A 22,034-nucleotide genomic window follows, 5' to 3' on the forward strand; every position below is an offset into this window, starting at 1 on the left:
CTTCATTTGACGGCCGTGACATGTAGACTCTTCTGTGGGTCTTGACATGACTAAGCGTACAGTATATTAACAGACAGACACATGCTTGACAGACTTTACATTGGATTTACAGTGCCTTGCGAAAGTATTCGGCCCCCTTGAACTTTGCGACCTTTTGCCACATTTCAGGCTTCAAACATAAAGATATAAAACTGTATTTTTTTGTGAAGAATCAACAACAAGTGGGACACAATCATGAAGTTGAACAACATTTATTGGATATTTCAAACTTTTTTAACAAATCAAAAACTGAAAAATTGGGCGTGCAAAATTATTCAGCCCCCTTAAGTTAATACTTTGTAGCGCCACCTTTTGCTGCGATTACAGCTGTAAGTCGCTTGGGGTATGTCTCTATCAGTTTTGCACATCGAGAGACTGACATTTTTTCCCATTCCTCCTTGCAAAACAGCTCGAGCTCAGTGAGGTTGGATGGAGAGCATTTGTGAACAGCAGTTTTCAGTTCTTTCCCCAGATTCTCGATTGGATTCAGGTCTGGACTTTGACTTGGCCATTCTAACACCTGGATATGTTGATTTTTGAACCATTCCATTGTAGATTTTGCTTTATGTTTTGGATCATTGTCTTGTTGGAAGACAAATCTCCGTCCCAGTCTCAGGTCTTTTGCAGACTCCATCAGGTTTTCTTCCAGAATGGTCCTGTATTTGGCTCCATCCATCTTCCCATCAATTTTAACCATCTTCCCTGTCCCTGCTGAAGAAAAGCAGGCCCAAACCATGATGCTGCCACCACCATGTTTGACAGTGGGGATGGTGTGTTCAGCTGTGTTGCTTTTACGCCAAACATAACGTTTTGCATTGTTGCCAAAAAGTTCAATTTTGGTTTCATCTGACCAGAGCACCTTCTTCCACATGTTTGGTGTGTCTCCCAGGTGGCTTGTGGCAAACTTTAAACAACACTTTTTATGGATATCTTTAAGAAATGGCTTTCTTCTTGCCACTCTTCCATAAAGGCCAGATTTGTGCAATATACGACTGATTGTTGTCCTATGGACAGAGTCTCGTCCCTCAGCTGTAGATCTCTGCAGTTCATCCAGAGTGATCATGGGCCTCTTTGGCTGCATCTCTGATCAGTCTTCTCCTTGTATGAGCTGAAAGTTTAGAGGGACGGCCAGGTCTTGGTAGATTTGCAGTGGTCTGATACTCCTTCCATTTCAATATTATCGCTTGCACAGTGCTCCTTGGGATGTTTAAAGCTTGGGAAATCTTTTTGTATCCAAATCCGGCTTTAAACTTCTTCACAATAGTATCTCGGACCTGCCTGGTGTGTTCCTTGTTCTTCATGATGCTCTCTGCGCTTTTAACGGACCTCTGAGACTATCACAGTGCAGGTGCATTTATACGGAGACTTGATTACACACAGGTGGATTGTATTTATCATCATTAGTCATTTAGGTCAACATTGGATCATTCAGAGATCCTCACTGAACTTCTGGAGAGAGTTTGCTGCACTGAAAGTAAAGGGGCTGAATAATTTTGCACGCCCAATTTTTCAGTTTTTGATTTGTTAAAAAAGTTTGAAATATCCAATAAATGTCGTTCCACTTCATGATTGTGTCCCACTTGTTGTTGATTCTTCACAAATAAATACAGTTTTATATCTTTATGTTTGAAGCCTGAAATGTGGCAAAAGGTCGCAAAGTTCAAGGGGGCCGAATACTTTCGCAAGGCACTGTATACCTCACTGATAACACACACACACAGCCAAGGATATAGACTTTGATCCGTCTGGGTACATTAGTTAAAGTTTTACCACAATAAACAAGCAGGGTTCCTGCTGGATATTACTGCTGCGTTGCCTTGTCTATTACTATGGGTTGTAATGGGCTGTAACGTGTATGTTTAAAAAACATTTTTTAACTAGGCAAATCAGTTAAGAACAAATTATTTTTTACAATGACCGCCTACTCTGGCCAAACCCGGACGACGCTGGGCCAATTGTGTGCCGCCCTATGGGACTTCCAATCACGGCTTGTTGTGATACAGCCTGGAATCAAACACGGGTCTGTAGTGACGCCTCTAGCACTGAGATGCAATGCCTTCGACCGCTGCACCAAACTCGGGAGTATGTGTGTTGTGTGTGTGTGAGAGAGAGTGTGTGGCTGTCGGGGGGGGGGGGGGGGGGGGGCTGGAGAAGGACACGGGGGCTGGACAAGGACACAGAGGGGAGGGATCATGCCATGGTTGAGCGATAATCACCACATGACTCAACCTACCAAATACCAATTACCTGGCATTGACAGAGTACACTAACAACAAAACTGTTGGATTTCACAGGATGCATAATCACTGTATTCCCTTACTGCGTAGAGTTGTAGCTTTTTCAATCAAGGAATGTAATATACTCTGGCAGATGGACGTGAAGATAAAATATCTATGCTGTAAGTATTACACATGTATGCTCATGTAACCGCTGATTAGAATAACATACTACATATGATAGACACTGAGTGTACCAAACATTAAGAAAACCTGCTCTTTTCATGACATAGACTGACCAGGTGAATCCAGGTGAAAGCTATGATCCCTTATCGATGTCACTTGTTAAATCCACTACAATCAGTGTAGATGAAGGGGAGACGACATGTTAAAGAAACATTTTAAGCCTTGAGATAATTGAGATATGGATTACGTAGGTGTGCCATTCAGAGGGTGAATGGACAAGACAAAATATTGAGGTGCCTTTAAATGGAGCATGGTAGTAGGTGCCAGGTGCACCGGTTTGTGTAAAGAACTCTAACACTGCTGGGTTTTTCACGCTCATAAGTTTCCTGTGTGTATCAAGGATGGTCCACCACCCAAAAGACATCCAGTCAACTTGACACAACTGTGGGCTATTCTCTCATTCTATCATAGCTAGGCTGTCATTAATGTTTACTGTACCAGTTGAAATTGAGCAAGGCATGTCACAAAGATCTATCTAATCTTAGTTTACAGGCAGCACTTTGTTCTCTCTGTTTCCCTCAGGTAATCCCCTCAATTCTTCAACACAGGCTGGTGTCTGACATCAGGAAGTTGGCATCAGTCTAGACTTCTAACAAAGCTCAATGCCAGAAAATTGGACTTGCTCAACTTGATTTTAGAACTTGCTCAACTTGTTTTCCATGTGTCGCTAGAAACACAGAGGCGTGCTGATGGTGTTGTGTGTGGACATATCTGACAACAGTTGATAATCACAGATGAAGAAAACAAGTGCTTGAGGATCAAAGTGGTACAAACCTTAATGTGTCAAATTTGAGGAAAATTATGAAAGCAATGTTTTTGTGGTGGTCGCTTGCAATCCTTCTCTTGATCCAGATTGTCGCTTCAGCTTTGGAGTTGGAGATGCTTGACTATAAGAGTGAACACTTCACCTGCTCAAAGGTAATAAACTAATGATCATGATAATGAGAGGTCAACAATCAAGGTGTGTGTGAGAGAAAGAGAGGGAGGGAGGGAGAGAGTTAAGGAGTCTGACATAGAAATGAGGGACAGGAATGACAGAGATGGGAATGGAACAGAGAAAGTGTGCCTCAGAAGAAAGAAATGTTGAATTCTTTCCAAATAATAAACACTTTTGAAATGTAACAAATGTACAGAAAGATCCAGAGGTATATCAAGCCTTTTTTGATATACTACATTATTATTTTTTTTGAACCTTTATTTAACTAGGCAATTCAGTTAAGAACAAATTCTTATTTACAATGATGGCCTAGGAACAGTGGGTTAACTCCCTTGTTCAGGGGCAGAATGACAGATTTCTACCTTGTCAGCTCGGGGATTCGATCCAGCAACCTTTCGGTTACTGATCTAATTCTCTAACCTCTATCCCTAACCCTTTTGTTTAGTTGTTAGATTGTTCCATTGCTAGCTTGTTTTAACTACTCCTATAGAAATGGTAGTCTGTCAGGTACTCAGCAGGAAGGTCTGATTTCCCTATTATTAAAGCAAGACCCAGATGGCAAATATAAAGATCCAGTCTATCTAAAAAAACTAAAAATACTAGCAAAATGCGTAGCACTCAGAATTAAAAAGGTTTTACCAGGTATTGTTCATCCTGATCAGACAGGTTTTTTACATGGATGATACATTGGAGATAATATACGACAACTACTAGAAGTAATAGAACATCATGAAACATCTAAGAAGCCAGACCTGATATTTATAGCGGATTTTGAAAAGGCCTTTGATAAAGAAAGACTGGATTTTATTTATAAATGCCTGAATTTTTTACATTTCGGTGATTCTCTTATAAAATGTGTAAAAGTAATGTATAGCAACCCTACGTGTAAAATAGTAAATAGTGGCTACTTCTCAGAGAGTTTACATTTGTCGAGAGGAGTTAAACAAGGGTGTCTGCAGTCACAATATCTATTCGTTATGGCTATCGAAATGCTAGCTATTAAAATCAGATCCAATCACAACATTAGAGGATTAGATATCCAAGGCTTAAAAACAAAGTTGTCTATGTATGCCGATGACTCAAGTTTTATATTAAGTCCACAAGCTAGATCCCTGCAATGTCTCATTGAAGATCTAGATAACTTTTCCGGACTCTCTGGACTAAAACCTAATTATGATAAGTGTACAATATTACGTATTGGATCTTTAAAAAATACAACTTTTACATTACCCTGCAGTTTACCTATAAAATGGCTAGACATACTTGGTATTCATATCACAAAATATATAAATGAGCTCTCTAAAATGAATTTCAATAGAAAACATGGAGAGGTAAATATATGTATATTTATGGAAAAATTGCCCTGATTAAGTCCTTAGTCATATTTCAGTTTATTCACTTACTTATGGCACTGGCTACTCCTGATGATACATTTTTCAAATCATATGAGCAAAAAAATATATATTTATCTGGAACGCTAAACAAGACAAAATAAAGCATGCCTATCTATATAATGAATAGGGTGGGTTGAGATTATTAAATAGAAAAGCACTAAAACTCTCTTTAAAAGCTTCACTTATTCAAAAGTTTGACTTGAACCCTAAATGGTTATCCAGCAGATTACTAAGAAAAGCTCATCCATTGTTTAAAAATTGCCTTTTTGCCTTTGTGCAGATTGCCATGTCTCATTTTCGATTAATTGAATATGATACTTTTTACAAATATTACAACAAATATTATTGCTGAACTCAAATATGCTGGTTGATAAAATACCTGTATTTATGAGAAAGATGTTTGAAAAGGGTATGTTCTTAAATTATATTGTAAATTGTAATGGTAGAGTTATGTCTTTCATGGAGTTCAGAATTGTATGGGAAGGTCTGCTCAATCCAAGAGTACAACCAATTGATTACAGTATTACCCCCAAAATGGAGGAGGCAGGTGGCAGCGAGAGGAGGTAGGGAACTGGTCTGTCTGCCCAATATAAAGGATCAAAACTGGCGGAGGAATAAAAATAGCATAAATAGGAAAGTATACCAGTTTCATTTGAGGACCAGGATGTTGACAACTGTGCCATACAGATACATGGTGTATGAGTTGATATATAAAATGATGCAAGATTCAAGACTTCATGCTTTAGGATAGGCATGCATAGGAACAGAGATGTTTCAAAATAAGAGGCACTTCCTGATTGGATTTTCCTCAGGTTTTTGCCTGTAATATCAGTTATGTTATACTCACAGACAATATTTTTACAGTTTTGGAAACTTTAGAGTGTTTTCTATCCTAATATGACAAGTATATGCATACTCCAGTATCTGGGGCTGAGAAATAGGCTGTTTCAAATGGGTACGTTTTTAGCCAAAAATGAAAATACTGCCCCCTACACGCAAAAGGTTAATTAAAAAAGTGCTTTCTGGACCATTTTTCGAAATTCTTTTGATTTTTTGGGGTCAATTATACATGTATAAGAACTATATGAACATACTTTAGTCAGGCATATATTTTGTCCATTTGCAATATGATTTCATAGGAAGTCAAAAGTCGGTGAACCATTGCCAAATGCAATAAGAAATGTCCAAATGCAATATGAAAGAATTGAAAGTGCCAAATCAGGATGTTTTGTCCATTTGCCATGTACCATCATAGGAAGTCAGTTTCCAAACCCAAAAGTTAGTGAACCATGTCCAAATGGCATTTATACTGCCCAAATGATATATTACACTATATTAAGCCATGAATCAACCTAGATGGTCTATTTGTCATGTATGATGAGGGAGAAGTGGGACTCTGTTGATTTAAAAAAAAAAAATGAATGTAAACATCCAAAATGTCCAGGGGCACCCCCTATTGGATGGGCACGGGTGGGGGGTGCTCCCTACCCAACCATAGACCCCTTGCACCCTCCTAAAGGCATTAAAAAACATTTAAAAAATGTGCTTCTGGTAACCCATTCCAATCACCAGGCTGTCCATTTGCAATATGTTTCAATGGGCATTTACCAACACAAATTTGACATGCTCAAAACTGCTGCAGGAATGCAAAATTGACTGGCCCAATGAACTCGAGATGGCCGGGCAGTGATTCTGGATCCTCTCCATCGCTCGTTGGTGTTGATTTCAGAATGTCCATTTGGTGATGGTCTATCACTGTTTAAACATATTGCATATGGACAAAAGTCAGCCAGCAAGTCACCGTCCATCAGTCAACTAGATATCATTCTGACACCAAAATGATACAAGCTGACAACAAACCCACTTTTTCCAACTCTTTCAGAAGACAACTATCAGATATTTCAGAGCAGGCCCAAAATTCACAGCGCCTTCTGTTTAAACAATAATAAAAACAATAAACACGTAGTTACGTTCTAGCTGCAGGTCCAGTTCTGACATTATGTGTAGGCCTAGCTGAGGAAACCCAGAATCCCAAGTTTTGGCTCAATAGGTCATTTGGAGCCCGAGCAGCGACCTTAATTGGTGCTGAAAATCCACATTTTCCGTGCGTTGCTACGGGGTCCTTGAATGAGCTATAGGACAGAAACATTAGGGTCCGTCTCTATGGGCCGAAGGCGGTTTCAATGCACCTAATCTTGCGACTCCGGGACTTTTCTAAATGTCGTCATTTTCGTGATGGTCAAAATGAATTTAAGTTATTGCAAATGTACGAGGCTGTTTCTTGGTCTGAGAATCTTCCAGAGCCACATAACTCACCGTGCACTATCAACTCTAGAACAGGTTTTCAAAGTTTCAGAGCTCTAGGTCTGACAGTTCTTTGATAGTTCGAACGAAGGTGACTATAGCAGGCTCTACTGTGTCACTCCATCCTTGGTGTGTGTGTGTGTGTGAGTTTTTCTTGGAAATATTATGGGAGAAATGACTGTTCTACAGTTCATGAGGGATGCCTTATCACACATTTGAAGTTTTGGAAAGATGTTACTTTTTTAACCCTTCGAAACAGCCCCTATGACCCCAATTTAACAAACTTTCGGTTGGCACAGGAAGCTGAAAGTGAACACATATCCTCATTGGGGTAGGCTTTTACAGAATCCTGAGTTTAAAGTCTTTACGTTAAGAATTGACTTATTTACAAAGGTTTGAATGCAATGATTTTCACAAACTGCAGGTTTGGTACATCAAAACACCTACCATTTAACCACTACATTTAACCACTTCCGGTTGCTCCAGGAAGCTTAGAATCAACACAGGTAGACCTCATAGTGGCTTGATGAATTGTCATCGAAGACAGGTTCATAAGGCATTCATAACCCACATAGGCTTCAGGTTGAATTTAGGGGAGCAGACAATGTATTCCTATGGGGAGAGAAGTCATTGCAAACTGTTTGATGTAAACACCTTCTTTTCACTGTTAAAGGTTAATGGCACACGGTCAAGGTTAGGCTTGCACAGATCGGGAGGACCTCAGGAACGTTCCTGAGGTCGAATTCTAACCCTAATGGTTCTCCCGCTGTCACCCAAAAGCACCTGAAATTTTGGGCCAGGCTTCATAATCTCTAGGCTGTGCCGAGTTCAACGAGATTCCCCTCTTGACCGTAGATTATGGTAATGACATTACAGGCTCTGTGTGTCTTTAAGCCCCGTACCGTGTCACTCCATCCTTGCTGTGTGTGTGTGTGTGTGTGTGTGTGTGAGAGTGTGTGTGTGTGTGTGTGTGTGTGTGTGTGTGTGTGTGTGTGTGAGAGAGTTTTTTCTTTGACATCTGTTGGGAGAAATGATTGATTTACAGTTCATGAGGGTTGCCTAATCACACATATGACGTTTTGGAAAGATCTGATCTTTTTAACCCTTTAAAATCAGCCCCTATAAACCCAATTTAAGGCACTTCCGGTTGACACAGGAAGCTGAAAGTGAATACATATCCTCCTTGGGGGAGGCTCTTACAGAATTTTGAGTTTTAGGTCTTTACGTTAAGAACTGACTGATTTACAGAGGGTTGAATGAGTGTGTGTGATTTCAGAAAACCACAAAAATTCACAGAAATCTTGCAGAGCTCCGAAACCTGCCTTAATGGATTCGTCTGAACACGCTGCAACTGGATCTGTAACTTTTTTTTAAAACACACATTTCTTTGAACTTCACCAATTGTACATTGTACGATTTCTCTTAAATTACGATAGATAAATGGCTGGTTCTTTTTTCCCCGGCACCATAGGTTCATGTTCTTTGACGTGAAGCGGTCAAATTAGCGCTCTATTTTCATTTTTGACCTAAATCAATGCCATCTTGTTTCTGGGCTAACAGCCCATTAGTCCAAACCTATGCTCACCAAGTTTTGTCTTCGAAGTCTTTTCCGTTTAGGAGAAATGGCCATGTCGTGATTGGTGATGTTTTGTACATTTGCAATAAGATTCCACAGAATTTACCGGGACAGCGGAAAAATGACCAAAATTGGTCAGTTGTCATTTTCTGAGGTCCCCCTTTGTGGCACCTGACCACACGACTGAACAGTAGTCCAGGTGCGACAAAACAAGGGCCTGTGGGACCTGCCTTGGTGTTAATGTTGTTAAGAAGGCAGAGAAGTGCTTTATTATGGACAGACTTTTCCCCACTTTAGCTACAGTTGTATCAACATTTTTTGACCATGACAGTTAAGGTTACTTGTCCAAGGTTACTCCAAGCAGTTACCTCCTTTTTGAAATATGTAGGACTAACTTTTACCTTGCCACCTATTCTGAAAGTAACTGCAGCTCTTTGTTAAGTGTTGTGTATTCACTCACTGTAGCAGCTGACGTGTATAGTGTTGATTCATCCACATACATAGACAGCCAGTGCCATGGCATTAGTAAAGATTGAAAAAAGTAAGGGGCCTAGACAGCTGCCTTGAGGAATTCCTGATTCTACCTGTATTATGTTGGAGCATGGTGAAGTTATTAATTACACTTAAATGATCAATAAACCCTGTCACTACAAAGATACAGGCGTCCTTCCTAACTTAGTTTCTGGAGAGGAAGGAAACCGCTCAGGCATTTCACCATGAGGCCAATGGTGACTTTAAAATAGTTACAGAGTTTAATGGCTGTGATAGGAGAAAACTAAGGATGGATCAACAACATTGTAGTTACTCCACAATACTCATTTAATTGACAGAATGAAAGGAAGGAAGCCTGTACTGAAAAATTACAGCATATTTCTGGAATGATTTTCTCTTAACAGCTAATCAGAGTTTTGACAGTTGATACACATGTTTGATATCGTTATGAAGCTTAAAATCTTCTCTTTTCAACAGTATATATAGCTTAAATGTATGTTGTGGTCCATGCGACTGATAATGATGGAGCAAGTTACATATGTTTCACACATTTGTAAAAAAAAAACATTTTTCTCATGTTCGTTCAACAATGACCTGCTAATTGCTAAGGAAAATGCTTTAAGGCCTACCTTCACTTGTAAATTAAATCCATTAATCTATCCTTCTGGATGATATCAATTTTGTCAGGTTAATGTGTATGCTAGCTAGTTAACTTCATTAATGTTAGTTGACACTCAGGGGATGACAGTGCCAAACTATGTAAACACAACCATAAGCACTGCATATCCTCAAAGGGGAAGAGGTGACTATCTCTGATATACAAAAACATTTTTAAGGCAATACGCATGTACAAACTATGAAATTTGCTCAATGAAATGAATGTAGATAGCACCATCGGTAATATACAGTGCTTGCTCTTTCCATCAACAGTGAAAAGAGTCAGGAATGTGATTTGAATGCGTTTCAATGAATGGGAAGGTAGGCACTGCATCCGGCAATCAGTGATGCATACCCTGGCACCTCTCCTGAGTGTTTCTTATGCAGTTTTAGCAAATGTTGGTATTTTCAACGTACAAACCACCAGAATAATTGAGAGAAAACATTAGATATTTGTTTGTTGTTGTGAACATGTATTTTTTACTATATTTTTAATTTGGATTTTCATAACAGCTATTTTGATTCGATTATCACAGGGTAGGCACTGGCTAACTTGCCTACTCGTCACTGGGTTGAACACAGTAGGGTACCTATCGGTAGGTGTGTAGTTACTGTGTATGTATGGATGAATAGAGTATAATACTTGCATACAACAACAGTAGTTGTGTAGTGACTGTTTACCTTGTCTCTCATCAGGGTATCTCTAACTGCACAGTGAAGGCAGGTGCTGTGGTTCTGATCCCAGAGTGTCCTGTCGATCTGGAGGTGCAGCCGGTGCTGTGCTGCAGACAGGGCACGGCATGCAGACCCTGCCTACACATTCACCTTGACATCCAGCCCAGAAACCACCAGACAGGTGTGTGAACACTCAAAGCCCCATTTTTTATGCTGCTGTTAAAATTGAAAAAGACAACAGTTTGGTAGAGTGCCCCCGTATTAGCTTGTAACGCATGGTTTATTTAAAATACTCTAATTTTGTGTCAGTAAGTCATGCTATCCTCACTCCTGCAGCCTACTGGGTTCTCTGTGTTTCAGCATCATATGTGAATGTATGTTACAACGTACCAGAACTAGGAATGGACATTTGCAAGATTCTGGAGTTCACAGTGATCCCTGCTGCTCTGGATGGGCAAGCTACATCCAAGGTACATTCCGTGTGTGTGTGTGTGTGTGTGTGTGTGTGTGTGTGTGTGTGTGTGTCTGTGTCTGTGTGTGTCTGTGTGTGTCCATGCGTGGGTGCATGTGTGTGTGTTTTGTGATTAATTTCTATGTTCATCTATACCCAGCAGGCATGGCTGTCACTGCTGCTTAAAGATAATGCAGTGTCCTTCAACAGTCAGGTGACTGTGTATGTTTGTTCCCACCACTCGATAGTGGTGCTTCCCTCAGTGGATGAAGGTATTGCATTTCCCATAGTAATCTAACATTTTATGTCATTGCTTTGACTGTCAATACATATTGGTTAGTAATTGATCCTCTGAAATTTTGAGATCTGATAATTATTTGTCCTATCTACCCTTAGTGTGCTCATCTGCTGCACAGGGGGTTGTAGAAGAGTGTGACAGTGAGTTACATGCTCTATGTTCTACATTTGTTTGTTTCTATGGTTCCTATGTTGTTAATACCATATAAATAGAATTACTAGAATGGGTATCTCTATTCAGGAGTGTAACCATAGGAGTAAAGCAAGAAGTAAAAACAGAAAGCACTGTACAGCATTCAATCGGGTTCCATTTCTATTCAACTCATTCTAATTCTTTAGTTATTACATCTCCTGTGTCCTGTGTGCAGGACTTTAATTTTGGTCTTACTTTAATATTGGTCTCACTTTAATTAATGGACCGTCCTCTACAGATGATTAACCCATAAGAGTCTAAGCCCTGCCTAAGCCGGGGAGGGGGGTTCTAAGAAGCTAAATTGTTTTAAGAAGGTCATACCAAGCATCATTTAGCTATTTGATTTAGATTTGTAAGAACCCTTGAGGTATAATTTGTTTTATATATTACAAAATAATTTGATGAAAAATTATTTTTGACCTTCCTGCTACTAGCCCTTACAAATGGATTAATGAACAGATTCACTACATGGAACAACAGATAGCAGCCCCCCCCCCCCCCCCCCCCCCAAATATTCAAAAGGAAGTTTTTTCTGAAGTGTGTGTTCTATATCTGAGAGATATAAGAAAGATCAGGATATATATACACACACAAGTGTAAAGGAATGAATAAAAATATGTACATAAAAGTATATGGATGGATGAGCGATGGCCGAACGGCATAGGCAAGATGTAGTAGATGGATTAGAGTACAGTATATATATATGAGATGAGTAATCTAGGGTACGTAAACATTATATATAGTGGCATTGTTTAAAGTGGCTAGTGATACATTTATTACATCCAATTTTTTATTATTGAAGGGGATAGAGATTTGAGTCAATATGTTGGCAGCAGCTGTACTGACCTCGCCTTCTGGATGATAGCGGGGTGAACAGGCAGTGGCTTGGGTGGTTGTTGTCCTTGATGATATTTTTGGCCTTCCTGTGACATCGGGTGGTGTAGATTTCTTGGAGGGCAGGTAGTTTGCCCCCGGTGATGCATTGTGCAGACTTCACTACTCTCTGGAGAGCCTTACGGTTGCAGGCAAAGCAGTTGCCGTACCAGTCGGTGATACAGGCCGACAGAATGCTCTCGATTGTCCAAATTTTTTCAGCCTTCTGAGGTTGAAGAGGCGCTGCTGCACGTTCTTCACCACACTGTCTGTGTGGGTGTACCATTTCAGTTTGTCTGTGATGTATACGCAGAGGAACTTAAAACTTTCCAACTTCTCCACTACTCTGCCATCGATGTGGATAGGGGTCTGCTCCCTCTGCTGTTTCCTAAAGTCCACGATCATCTCCTTTGTTATGTTGACATTGAGTGTGAGGTTATTTTCCTGACACCACACTTCGAGGGCCCTCACCTCCTCCCTGTTGGCCATCTCGTCGTTGTTGGTAATCAAGCCTACCACTGTAGTGTTTACCACTGCAAACTTGATGATTGAGTTGGCGGCGTGCATGGCCACGCAGTCATGGGTGAACAGGGAGTACAGGAGAGAACTGAGAACGCACCCTTGTGGGGCCTCAGTGTTGAGGATCATCGGGGTGGAGATGTTCTTTTCTACCCTCACCACCTGGGGGAGGCCCGTCAGGAAGTCCAGGACCCAGTTGCACAGGGCGGGGTCGAGACCCAGGGTCTCGTGGTTAATGACGAGTTTGGAGGGTACTATAATGTTAAATGCTGAGCTGAAGTTGATGAACAGCATTCTTACATAGGTATTCCTCTTGTCCAGATGGGTTAGGGCAGTGTGCAGTGTGATTGCAATTGTGTCGTCTGTTGACCCATTGGGGCGGTAAGCAAATTGGAGTGGGTTTAAGGTGTCAGGTAGGGTGGAGGTGATATGGTCCTTGACTAGTCTCTCAAAGCACTTCATGATGACGGAAGTGAGTGCTACGTTGCGATAGTCGTTTAGCTCAGTTACCTTAGCTTTCTTGGGAACAGGAACAATGGTGGCCCTCTTGAAGCATGTGGGAACAGCAGACTGGGATAAGGATAGATTGAATATGTCCGTAAACACACCAGCCAGCTGGTCTGCACATGCTCTGAGGACGCGGCTAGGGATGCCGTCTGGGCCGGCAGTCTTGCGAGGGTTAACATGTTTAAATGTTTTTCTCACGTTGGCTGCAGTGAAGGAGAGCCAGCAGGTTTTGGTAGCGGGCCGTATCGGTGGCACTGTATTGACCTCAAAGCGAGCAAAGAAGTTGTTTAGTTTGTCTGGGAACAAGACATCGTTGTCCGCGACGGAGCTGGTTTTCTTTTTGTAGTCCGTGATTGACTGTAGACCCTGCCACATACCTCTCGTGTCTGAGCCGATGAACTGCGACTCTACTTTGTCTCTATACTGACGTTTAGCTTGTTTGATCGCCTTGTGCAAGGAGTAGCTACACTGTTTGTTTTCGGTCATGTTTCCGGTCGCCTTGCCCTGATTAAAAACAATGTTTCGCACTTACAGTTTGCTCGAATGCTGCCATCAATCCACAGTTTATGGTTGGGGAAGGTTTTAATAGTCGCTGTGGGTACAACATCATCGATGCACTTGCTAATAAATTCGCTCACCGAATCAGCGTATTCATAAATTTTTTTGTCCGACGCTATGCGGAACATATCCCAGTCCACGTGATCGAAGCAATCTTGAAGCGTGGAATCCGATTTGTCGGACTAGCGTCATACAGACCTGAGCACGGGCGTTTCCTGTTTTTGTTTCTGTCTATAGGCTGGGAGCAAAAAAAATGAGTCGTGGTCAGATTTTCCGAAAGGTGGGCGGGGGAGGGCTTTGTATGCGTTGCGGAAGTTAGAGTAACACTGATCCAGGGTTTTGCCAGCACGGGTCACGCATTTTATATGCTGACAAAAATTAGGGAGCCTTGTTTTCAGATTAGCCTTGTTAACATCCCCAGCCACAATAAATGCAGCCTCAGAATATGTGGTTTCCAGTTTATATAGAGTCCAATGAAGTTCTTTCAGGGCTGTCGATTTGTCTGCTTGGGGGGGATATACACGACTGTGATTATAATCGAAGAGAATAATCTTGGTAGATAATGCGGTCGGTATTTGATTGTAAGGAATTCTAGGTCAGGTGAACAAAAGGACTTGTTCCTGTATGTTGTTATGGTCACACCACGTCTCGTTAATCATAAGGCATACACCCCATCCTTCTTCTTACCAGAGAGATGTTTGTTTCTGTCGGCGTGATGCGTGAAGAAACGAGGTGGCTATACCAACTCTGATAACGTATTCCGAGTGAGCCATGTTTCGGTGACACAAAGAACGTTACAATCTCTGATGTCTCTCTGAAAGGCAACCCTTGCTCGGATTTCATCTACCTTGTTGTCAAGAGACTGGACATTGGCGAGTAGTACTCGGGAGCGGTGCGCAATGTGCCCGTCTACAGAGCCTGACCGCTCCGTCAGCCCCTTCTGTGGCGCCGTTTTTTTGGGTCGTCGGCTGGGATCCGAACCACTGTCCTGGGTGGTGGACCAAACAGAGGATCCGCTTGGGAAAGTTGTATTTCTGGTCGTAATGTTGGTATGTTGACGTTGCTCTTATATCCAATAGTTCCTCACGGCTGTATGTAATAAAATTTAAGATTTCCTGTGGTAACAATGTAAGAAATAATACATTAAAACAACAAAATACTGCATAGTTTCCGAGGAACGCGATGCAAGCACCGTAAGTCTAGGAATGCCTTGATATTCTCCAGATTTCATGATAACATGCACACATTCAAGGCACCCAGTGCCAGAGGCAGCAAAGAAACCCCAAAACACCTCTGAACCTCCTCAATGTTTGACTGTATGGAAGGTGTTATTTTTTGTTATGGCCTAATTTTGTTTACTGTAAACATAGAGATGGTGTGCTTTACCAAAAAGCTCTAATTTGGTCTCATCTGTCCACAGGACACTCTCCCAGAAGGATGTTGACATGTTCAGGTGTGTTTGGGAAATTGCAGTCAGGCTTTCTTATGTCTCTCTCTCAGCAGTGGGATCCTCCTGGGTCTCCTACCATATTCATAACCCCTTTCATTGAGTTGGCAACGGATGGTGTGAGTTGAAACTGATGTACCTTGTGTCTGAAGGTCAGCTTGTGTTTGAAGGTCTGTGTGGCAGTTGATCGAGGTACTTTCCTAACCATTTGAACAATCCTTCCCTGCAATCTTCAACGTTTTCTCTTGCAGCCATGACCAGGCAGGTTGGCTACAGTGGGATGGGTCTTAAAACCTATCAATAACATTACGCACGGTGGAAACAGGAACATCAAGGTCTCTGGAGATGGACTTGTAGCCTTGAGATTGTCCATGGTTGGCTGCAATCTTGTGTCTGACCTCCTCAGATAATGATCTAGTTTTCTTGTTCATTGCAACGACGATACAAAACAACGATACAAAACATGAGTCCTTTTCTCTATATTCAAACTGGTTGAATTAGTGATTTTTATATTGTGGTGCATTATGGTGCATTATGTTAAAAAGTGCAAGGGTGCCAATATTTTTGGTACTGGGGGACCTTCAAACGAGTCTTGTGACAAAACCGACATGTTCATGAGAGTCTCACATCACCTTTGCATAGTTGAGTCAAAATAGTGTGTAGCCCACACTGTTCGGACGCTACAGACAGAAGTTGGCAGATCGGCTGTACTGACTTCAGACCCCTTCAGTCCCCTTCAGACAATTTTCGGGGGTGTAGAGCAAAACAGAGAACACCATCGTGTTCGTGGGAGTCTCATCTTTCCATAGAGAGGTCATAATAGTTCAGATGCTACAGACGATTTTGTGAGAAGACCGATTTTCGGGATGTCTCATGGTCTGACAAACACCTCCTTAGCTCTGTTACCTTTCACCGCAGATGCGTAAGTGCGACATAGGAGGATGCTGTGAATTGTGATGGATCAAATGCAAAAAACAGATGTCTAGCTTCAACTGACAGATTTTTATGGGGATTTGTGTATTATGTTAATTTGATTATCGATTGCCTCCCTGTTGAAATGCAACCTCTTGTCTAGGGCTATGCCAAGGATTAGAGTTAGAGTTAGGATTAGGGTTAAGACTAGAGTTAGGATTAGGGTTAAGACTAGAGTTAGGATTAGGGTTAAGACTAGAGTTAGGATTAGGGTTAAGACTAGAGTTAGGGTTAACAGTTTGCTGATAGTCAGTTGAGCATAAATAAATCATCTGTAGGGGACTATCCAAACCAATAAATAGTTTGTCCATGGCCATTTGTTCTGTTTTTCCATAATTATTCTGGTTTATTTGAAGAGAGAAAGTAACATTTTTCTGCTCTGTAATTGGCCAGTGTGTCTGTCAGTCCCTAGTTTCAGCGCTCTGATTGATCAGGAAAGTCATGAGGTGAGGCTGCAAGTCAACAAGGCAGATGACAGCCCCTACCCACTGGAAATGTGCCTACAACATGAAGATAACGGAGTGTGCAGGGTCCGTGATGTACTTGGCATTCATTTAAACTCAGTTAATATGCAACAATTTTCTCAGACTTTCACCCTTCCCAGTGATAGCATGTTGCTTGTTGTCTTACAGACCTGTAAGGAGAGTACAGTTCCACTGCACTCTGTCACCCCCTGCATGTGCTTCCAGGTACTGATTTTATTTCCCCTTATTTTTTATTTAAAAAGTTAAGAACAAATTATTATTTACAATTTCAGCCAAACACAGACGACAATGGGCCAATTGTGCACCACGTTATGGCACTCCCAATCACAGCCAGAGCCTGGATTTGAACTAGGGACTGTAGTGACACCTCTTGCACTGAGATGTAGTGCCTTAGACCACTGCACCACTCAGAAGCTCAAGCTGGATTAGGCCTACAGTACTTTTGTCAGTAGTGCTGTTACTAGACACATCCAACTCAGTGTGAGACAAAGTTATCCCTTTTGTGTTGCTCTCTGTTTTGTGTGTGTGTTTTAGTAATCAGTGTGTGTGTGTTTCAGGTGTATGTTAATCGTGTCTGTGTTTCAGGTGTGTATTAATCAGGTTGTGTTAATAGGGGTGTGTGTTTCAGGTGTGCTAATTGGTTGTGTGTGTGTTTCAGGTGTGTGTTAATCGGTGTGTGTGTGTGTGTTTCAGGTGTGGTGGAATAAAGGAGACGAGAGGTCTCATCGATCCATTAGCTGTCCCTTTAGAAACCACACTGGTAAGAGAAGAACCATGCAGCATCCTTCTTGTTACACCTGTGTTACACTATGACAGTAATGAATGTGGGCCATGAAGTTGATTCCCATTGCATCTATAACTCCCCTATAAAGTATGGTATATTATACCTTTATCTCTCTCCACCAGAGCTGCTGCAGAGGAATGTATGGGAGAATGTGTCAGTATCTGTGGTGCAGGGCCAAATGAACAGTGGTGGTGCCATGCTATCCTGGAACCTGACTGCCCCCTGTAGGGTGGAGGCAGAAGTGTGGCCCTGCCAGAAAGGGGCAGGCTTGGACAGGTGCACAGAGCTGGTTGCCTTTAGGCAGCGTCTGTCAGATGACATTTGGAGGGAAAACAGCAGGGGACACTGGGTACATATATCCAACCATTTGATTGATGCTTTTGATCATTTTTTTGGCTTTTTATTGGTGCGTCTTTAGTGACCTTTTCGTTGTTGGGATATAACGTTACTGTCATGTAGCAATTGTTTGTTTTGTTTTTTACTTGTGGCTTTTTTATGGTCTGGTGAGATATGAATAAGACTGATAGATGATAGATACATTTGTTATATGTTTTAGCTGATGCCCGGTGTGTTTGAGGATGTCGTACTTGGCCTTGATCTCTGTGTGATGGTAAGATACTTCTACAGGTTGACTCTCGTTGTTCCCCAGTACTGAACTGGGATCCTGTCATATCATGATGAGAGCTCATCTTATGTTAAGTGTGTGTGTGTGTGTGTGTGTGTGTGTGTGTGTGTGGGGGGGGGGTCTCCAGGTAAAAGGGAAGAACAGTGAGCTTGGCCCCTTCTGTCCCATTGACTGTGAGTATTTTAGGAGAGGGCTGAGGTATCATTATCAAAGTTGATATGGATCCTACTGAAACTAATACAAGTTAGATTTCCTGGCCACAGATTTTTGGTGTTTAAAAAGATGGCTGTTATGTTCAAATCTGTATCCTCAATAAAGTATTTATTTTTATGCTCAATAAAATACATGTTCACAGGAGGGAAGCTGGTAAGAAATTCTAGGAGGATTGGAAAATAATCATATCTTTACTTCTCCCTCTCAGCCAGTTGGTGGCACTGGCGCTGGAGTCTGTTGGTCCTGCTCTCCCTGATGCTGGCTGTCCTAGCAGCAATTTGTCTATATTTCCTGCATGGTAAACTGAAACGTGAGTCACTCTGTCCTTCTCCCCAACTACACACATGCAAAGCCACTGTGTGTAGAGACAAAAAGAGTCCAAAAGTGTTAAACTTGTGTTAGGTTTGTGTTGTGTTACACTGTGGTGAAGTGAGTGCTAGGCTCTTCTCACCACAGATGTGCTCTCTGCCTCCCACCAAATCAGTCTTAATAGAGAGAGAGGAGTAGTTTTAAAGGAGATCAACATGTAGAGAAAGAGTGCCCCCTGAGTGGCACAGCGGTCTAAGTCACTGCATCACTGTGCTCAGAGGTGTCACTACAGACCAGGGTTTGATCCCGGGCTGCATCTCAACCAGCCATGATTGGGAGTCCCATAGGATGGTGCACAATTGGCCCAGCATTGTTAGGGGAGGGTTTGACCACAGGGGTTTTACTTTGCTCATCACGCTCTAGCGACTCCTTGTAATTCCTGCAGGCTGACCTTGATCGTCAGATGAACTGTGAACTTTCTTCTGACACATTGGTGCAGGCTGACCTCAGTCGTCAGTTGAATGGTGTTTCCTCTGACACATTAGTGCGGCTGGCTTCAGAGGACACATTACTCGACCTTCACCTCACGAGCCCGTTGGGGAGTTGTAGCGATGAGACAAGATTGAAAAAATACAAAACATTTAAAGAAAGAGAATGAAGATCTTTCCTATACTACGTGTATTCCTCAGTGTCCCAGATTCCCTCTCCTCTCAATAGCTGACTTTACTACAGTAAGGAATTTTGGGGTTGGACAATAGTCCAGGGCTTTTGTAAAGGTCAAACAACTCTTACTTGAAATGACACATGAGACTCTGTGTTACAGAACCATGTCAGTGTGTTTCACATCACATTTCTGTCTCTCCAACAGGGTGGGCATGGGAATGGTACCAGAAGGAGTGTGGTCGACGTAAGCAGGTTTCTCATACTCCAAATATACAATCTGAAAATAAAAAAGATACATATTCATCTAACAATAATCATTGACAAAACAATGGAAAATGAATGTTTCTAACTCCCCATGCCCTTTGCCTCCCTCCCTCCTTCCCTCCTTCCCTCCTTCCCTCCTCCCTCCCTCCGTCCTGCCCTCCCCTCCCTTCCTCCCTCCTTATATCCCTCCTTCCTTTCCTTCCCTCTCTCACTCCCTCCCTCCCTCCCTCTGTAGTAGCCAACAGGGGACACATAGTGCTGCTGAGCCCGCCGGACGTGGATGGCTCTGTGTCAGAGCTGATGTGTGAGCTCGGTTCCTCTCTGTGTGCCCAGGGCTTCAGTGTCTCTGTGGACCTGTGGAGTCGGGCTGAGCTGTGCTCTCTGGGGCCTCTGCCATGGCTGCACTCCCAGCTGCAGCACTTGGACAGTCAAGGGATCCGGGCAATACTGGTACTGACACAGGCAGCCTGGGAGAGGGCAGAGGACTGGGTCCGACAGTGGGACCAGCAGGGCCAACAGGGAAAGGATATAGTCCAGGGAGTGGAGAAGGAGGAGGGGGGTGAGGAGGTGGAGGGGGAGGATAATGGGCTTCTCCAGGGCTTGTCCTCCCCGTATGCAGACGTGTTCAGTGCCGCTCTGAGCTGCATCAAGGCAGAACACAAACTGGGCTGTGCAAGAGAGCACTTCCTCCTGGTGCACTTTGAGGCCCATTCTGCCAAGCCCCCCAGCAGTGAGAGGGGTCTCCCAGAGCTGTTCCAAGGGCTGCCCATGTTCCATCTGCCCTCCCAGAGCCAGGGGCTTCTCGCTGAGCTGGCCATGGGGCCCACAGGGCCCGAGGCTGGTATAGGTGGGCATAGGGTCTGAAGGAAGCCACACAGAGACTGTCTGGGGGACTTATGCTTTTGTGGAGAGACTCAGGGGGGTACCTGATTAAGGAGCTGCCTCATAAGTGTGTTGTCACTGGATCGCAGGCCGTTCCATTACAGCAGAACAGTCACCCTGAGATCAAATCTTCCCCAACCACTAAGACAATACCGGCCCCCCTCATCACCCCAATAACCCCAGACTTTACATTCACACTGAATACACTGGACATGCAATGTGTTGGATGCAGAAGCCTTGGATTGTATTTGGTGATGTTATGAGGGCTTTTATTGAGCCAATACACAGTGTGTAACCTACAGTAGGCCTACACCTTCAGGAAGGACTTCTATGTGTGACTTATTATGTAGGCTACATGAAATGTTTAACAATTGTTCTTTATCTTACTCTTAATTCATGATTTGTAGATAGAAATGTCTGAAAGGCCTATTGGAATATTTGCTGGATCAAAACTCAAGATAGGACAAACCTGAATGATATGCAGTAATCTAGAGGTTAGAGAGGCAGACCAGCAGCTGGAAGGTTCACGGTTTTAAGCCCCGGGCCAGGCAACACAAAAATGGAACTGAACTGGCAGCTGGAAGGCTGCTGCTCTCTGATCCCATGTAACACCTCCTGTCATTGTTCCCTTAAGCAAGGCACTCTACACCCAACATTTGCTCTCCATCCAGGGGTGCTGCCCTGCTGCTGATCCTCTGCCTCTCCTGGTGTGTGTGTGTGTCTGTGGGTGTTGAGAAAGGCAGAAGACAAATTCCTGTTCTAACCAGTGGACAATAAAGATATATTTTATTATATTCTATTCTCCTTATCTGTTTATGCATTAGTGTAGAAATTAAATGTGGTAAGCCTATGTAAATGACCTAAATGATTATTGACCAAAACATAATCTCTATCATGGACTGAATAATGCATCATTTTTTTTCAATGTGCAAGATGAAAAATAAATATATTTCGATACAAACAAGAATTTCTCATCACAATTTATATTGTCACTAGGAGGAAAATAGTACTTTGCGATTTCACAAACGTTTTAAAAAGACAAACAAATATCTGGGAAATAGCCGCGAGAGGGGTTGCGCGAAAGCCAGGAATGCAGCCCCGGTCTCACACTTGTGCAGTTATTGTCAGGATTTGGCCAGGGTTGTTCCGGTTTTTGGTCACTAGATGCCCCCATTGTGCTTTTTGACCTTTTGTTTTCCCTTGATCCCCATTATTATTTGCACCTGTGCCTCGTTTCCCCTGATTGTATTTAAACCCTTAGTTTTCCTCAGTTCTTTGCTCTGTGTTTGTATGTTAGCACCCAGCCCTAGTATTCTGTGAACTCTTGTTGATCCCGGTGGACTCTCTTGTGGAATTCTGTTCTTGTTTATTTATTTTTGAGTATCTTTTGAGGCTTTTTATGCTATTCCTACCACCTTGTGGATTTACCTTGTTGTCTTGGAGGATTACCTTTGTT

At 42.4% G+C, this 22,034-nt stretch overlaps 1 protein-coding gene across 4 annotated transcripts; it reads left to right on the forward strand.

Annotated features, from left to right (window-relative positions):
• The first annotated feature begins 1,963 nt into the window (after nt 1-1,963).
• Nucleotides 1,964-21,539, forward strand: LOC139413772 (interleukin-17 receptor C-like). Of its 4 annotated transcripts, none has more exons than XM_071161510.1 (16): nt 2,255-2,437; nt 3,024-3,419; nt 10,558-10,717; nt 10,897-11,006; nt 11,148-11,259; nt 11,384-11,425; nt 15,355-15,387; nt 16,759-16,883; nt 16,986-17,042; nt 17,532-17,598; nt 17,745-17,971; nt 18,179-18,232; nt 18,375-18,420; nt 18,669-18,770; nt 19,638-19,676; nt 19,932-21,539. In XM_071161510.1, the coding sequence occupies exons 2-16, from the start codon at nt 3,303-3,305 to the stop codon at nt 20,558-20,560; spliced, it is 1,920 nt and encodes a 639-aa protein (XP_071017611.1). In that variant the 5' UTR covers nt 2,255-2,437; nt 3,024-3,302; the 3' UTR covers nt 20,561-21,539. The 4 variants fall into 4 exon arrangements, with proteins under 4 accessions (XP_071017614.1, XP_071017611.1, XP_071017612.1 ...); XM_071161511.1 differs by having other exon boundaries at nt 11,151-11,259; XM_071161513.1 differs by lacking the exon at nt 15,355-15,387 and having other exon boundaries at nt 1,964-2,437; nt 11,151-11,259.
• Nucleotides 21,540-22,034: the final 495 nt, after the last annotated feature.

Source organism: Oncorhynchus clarkii, chromosome 7, assembly GCF_045791955.1.
Source record: "Oncorhynchus clarkii lewisi isolate Uvic-CL-2024 chromosome 7, UVic_Ocla_1.0, whole genome shotgun sequence".
In the NCBI taxonomy this organism is placed as follows: Eukaryota; Metazoa; Chordata; class Actinopteri; order Salmoniformes; family Salmonidae; genus Oncorhynchus; species Oncorhynchus clarkii.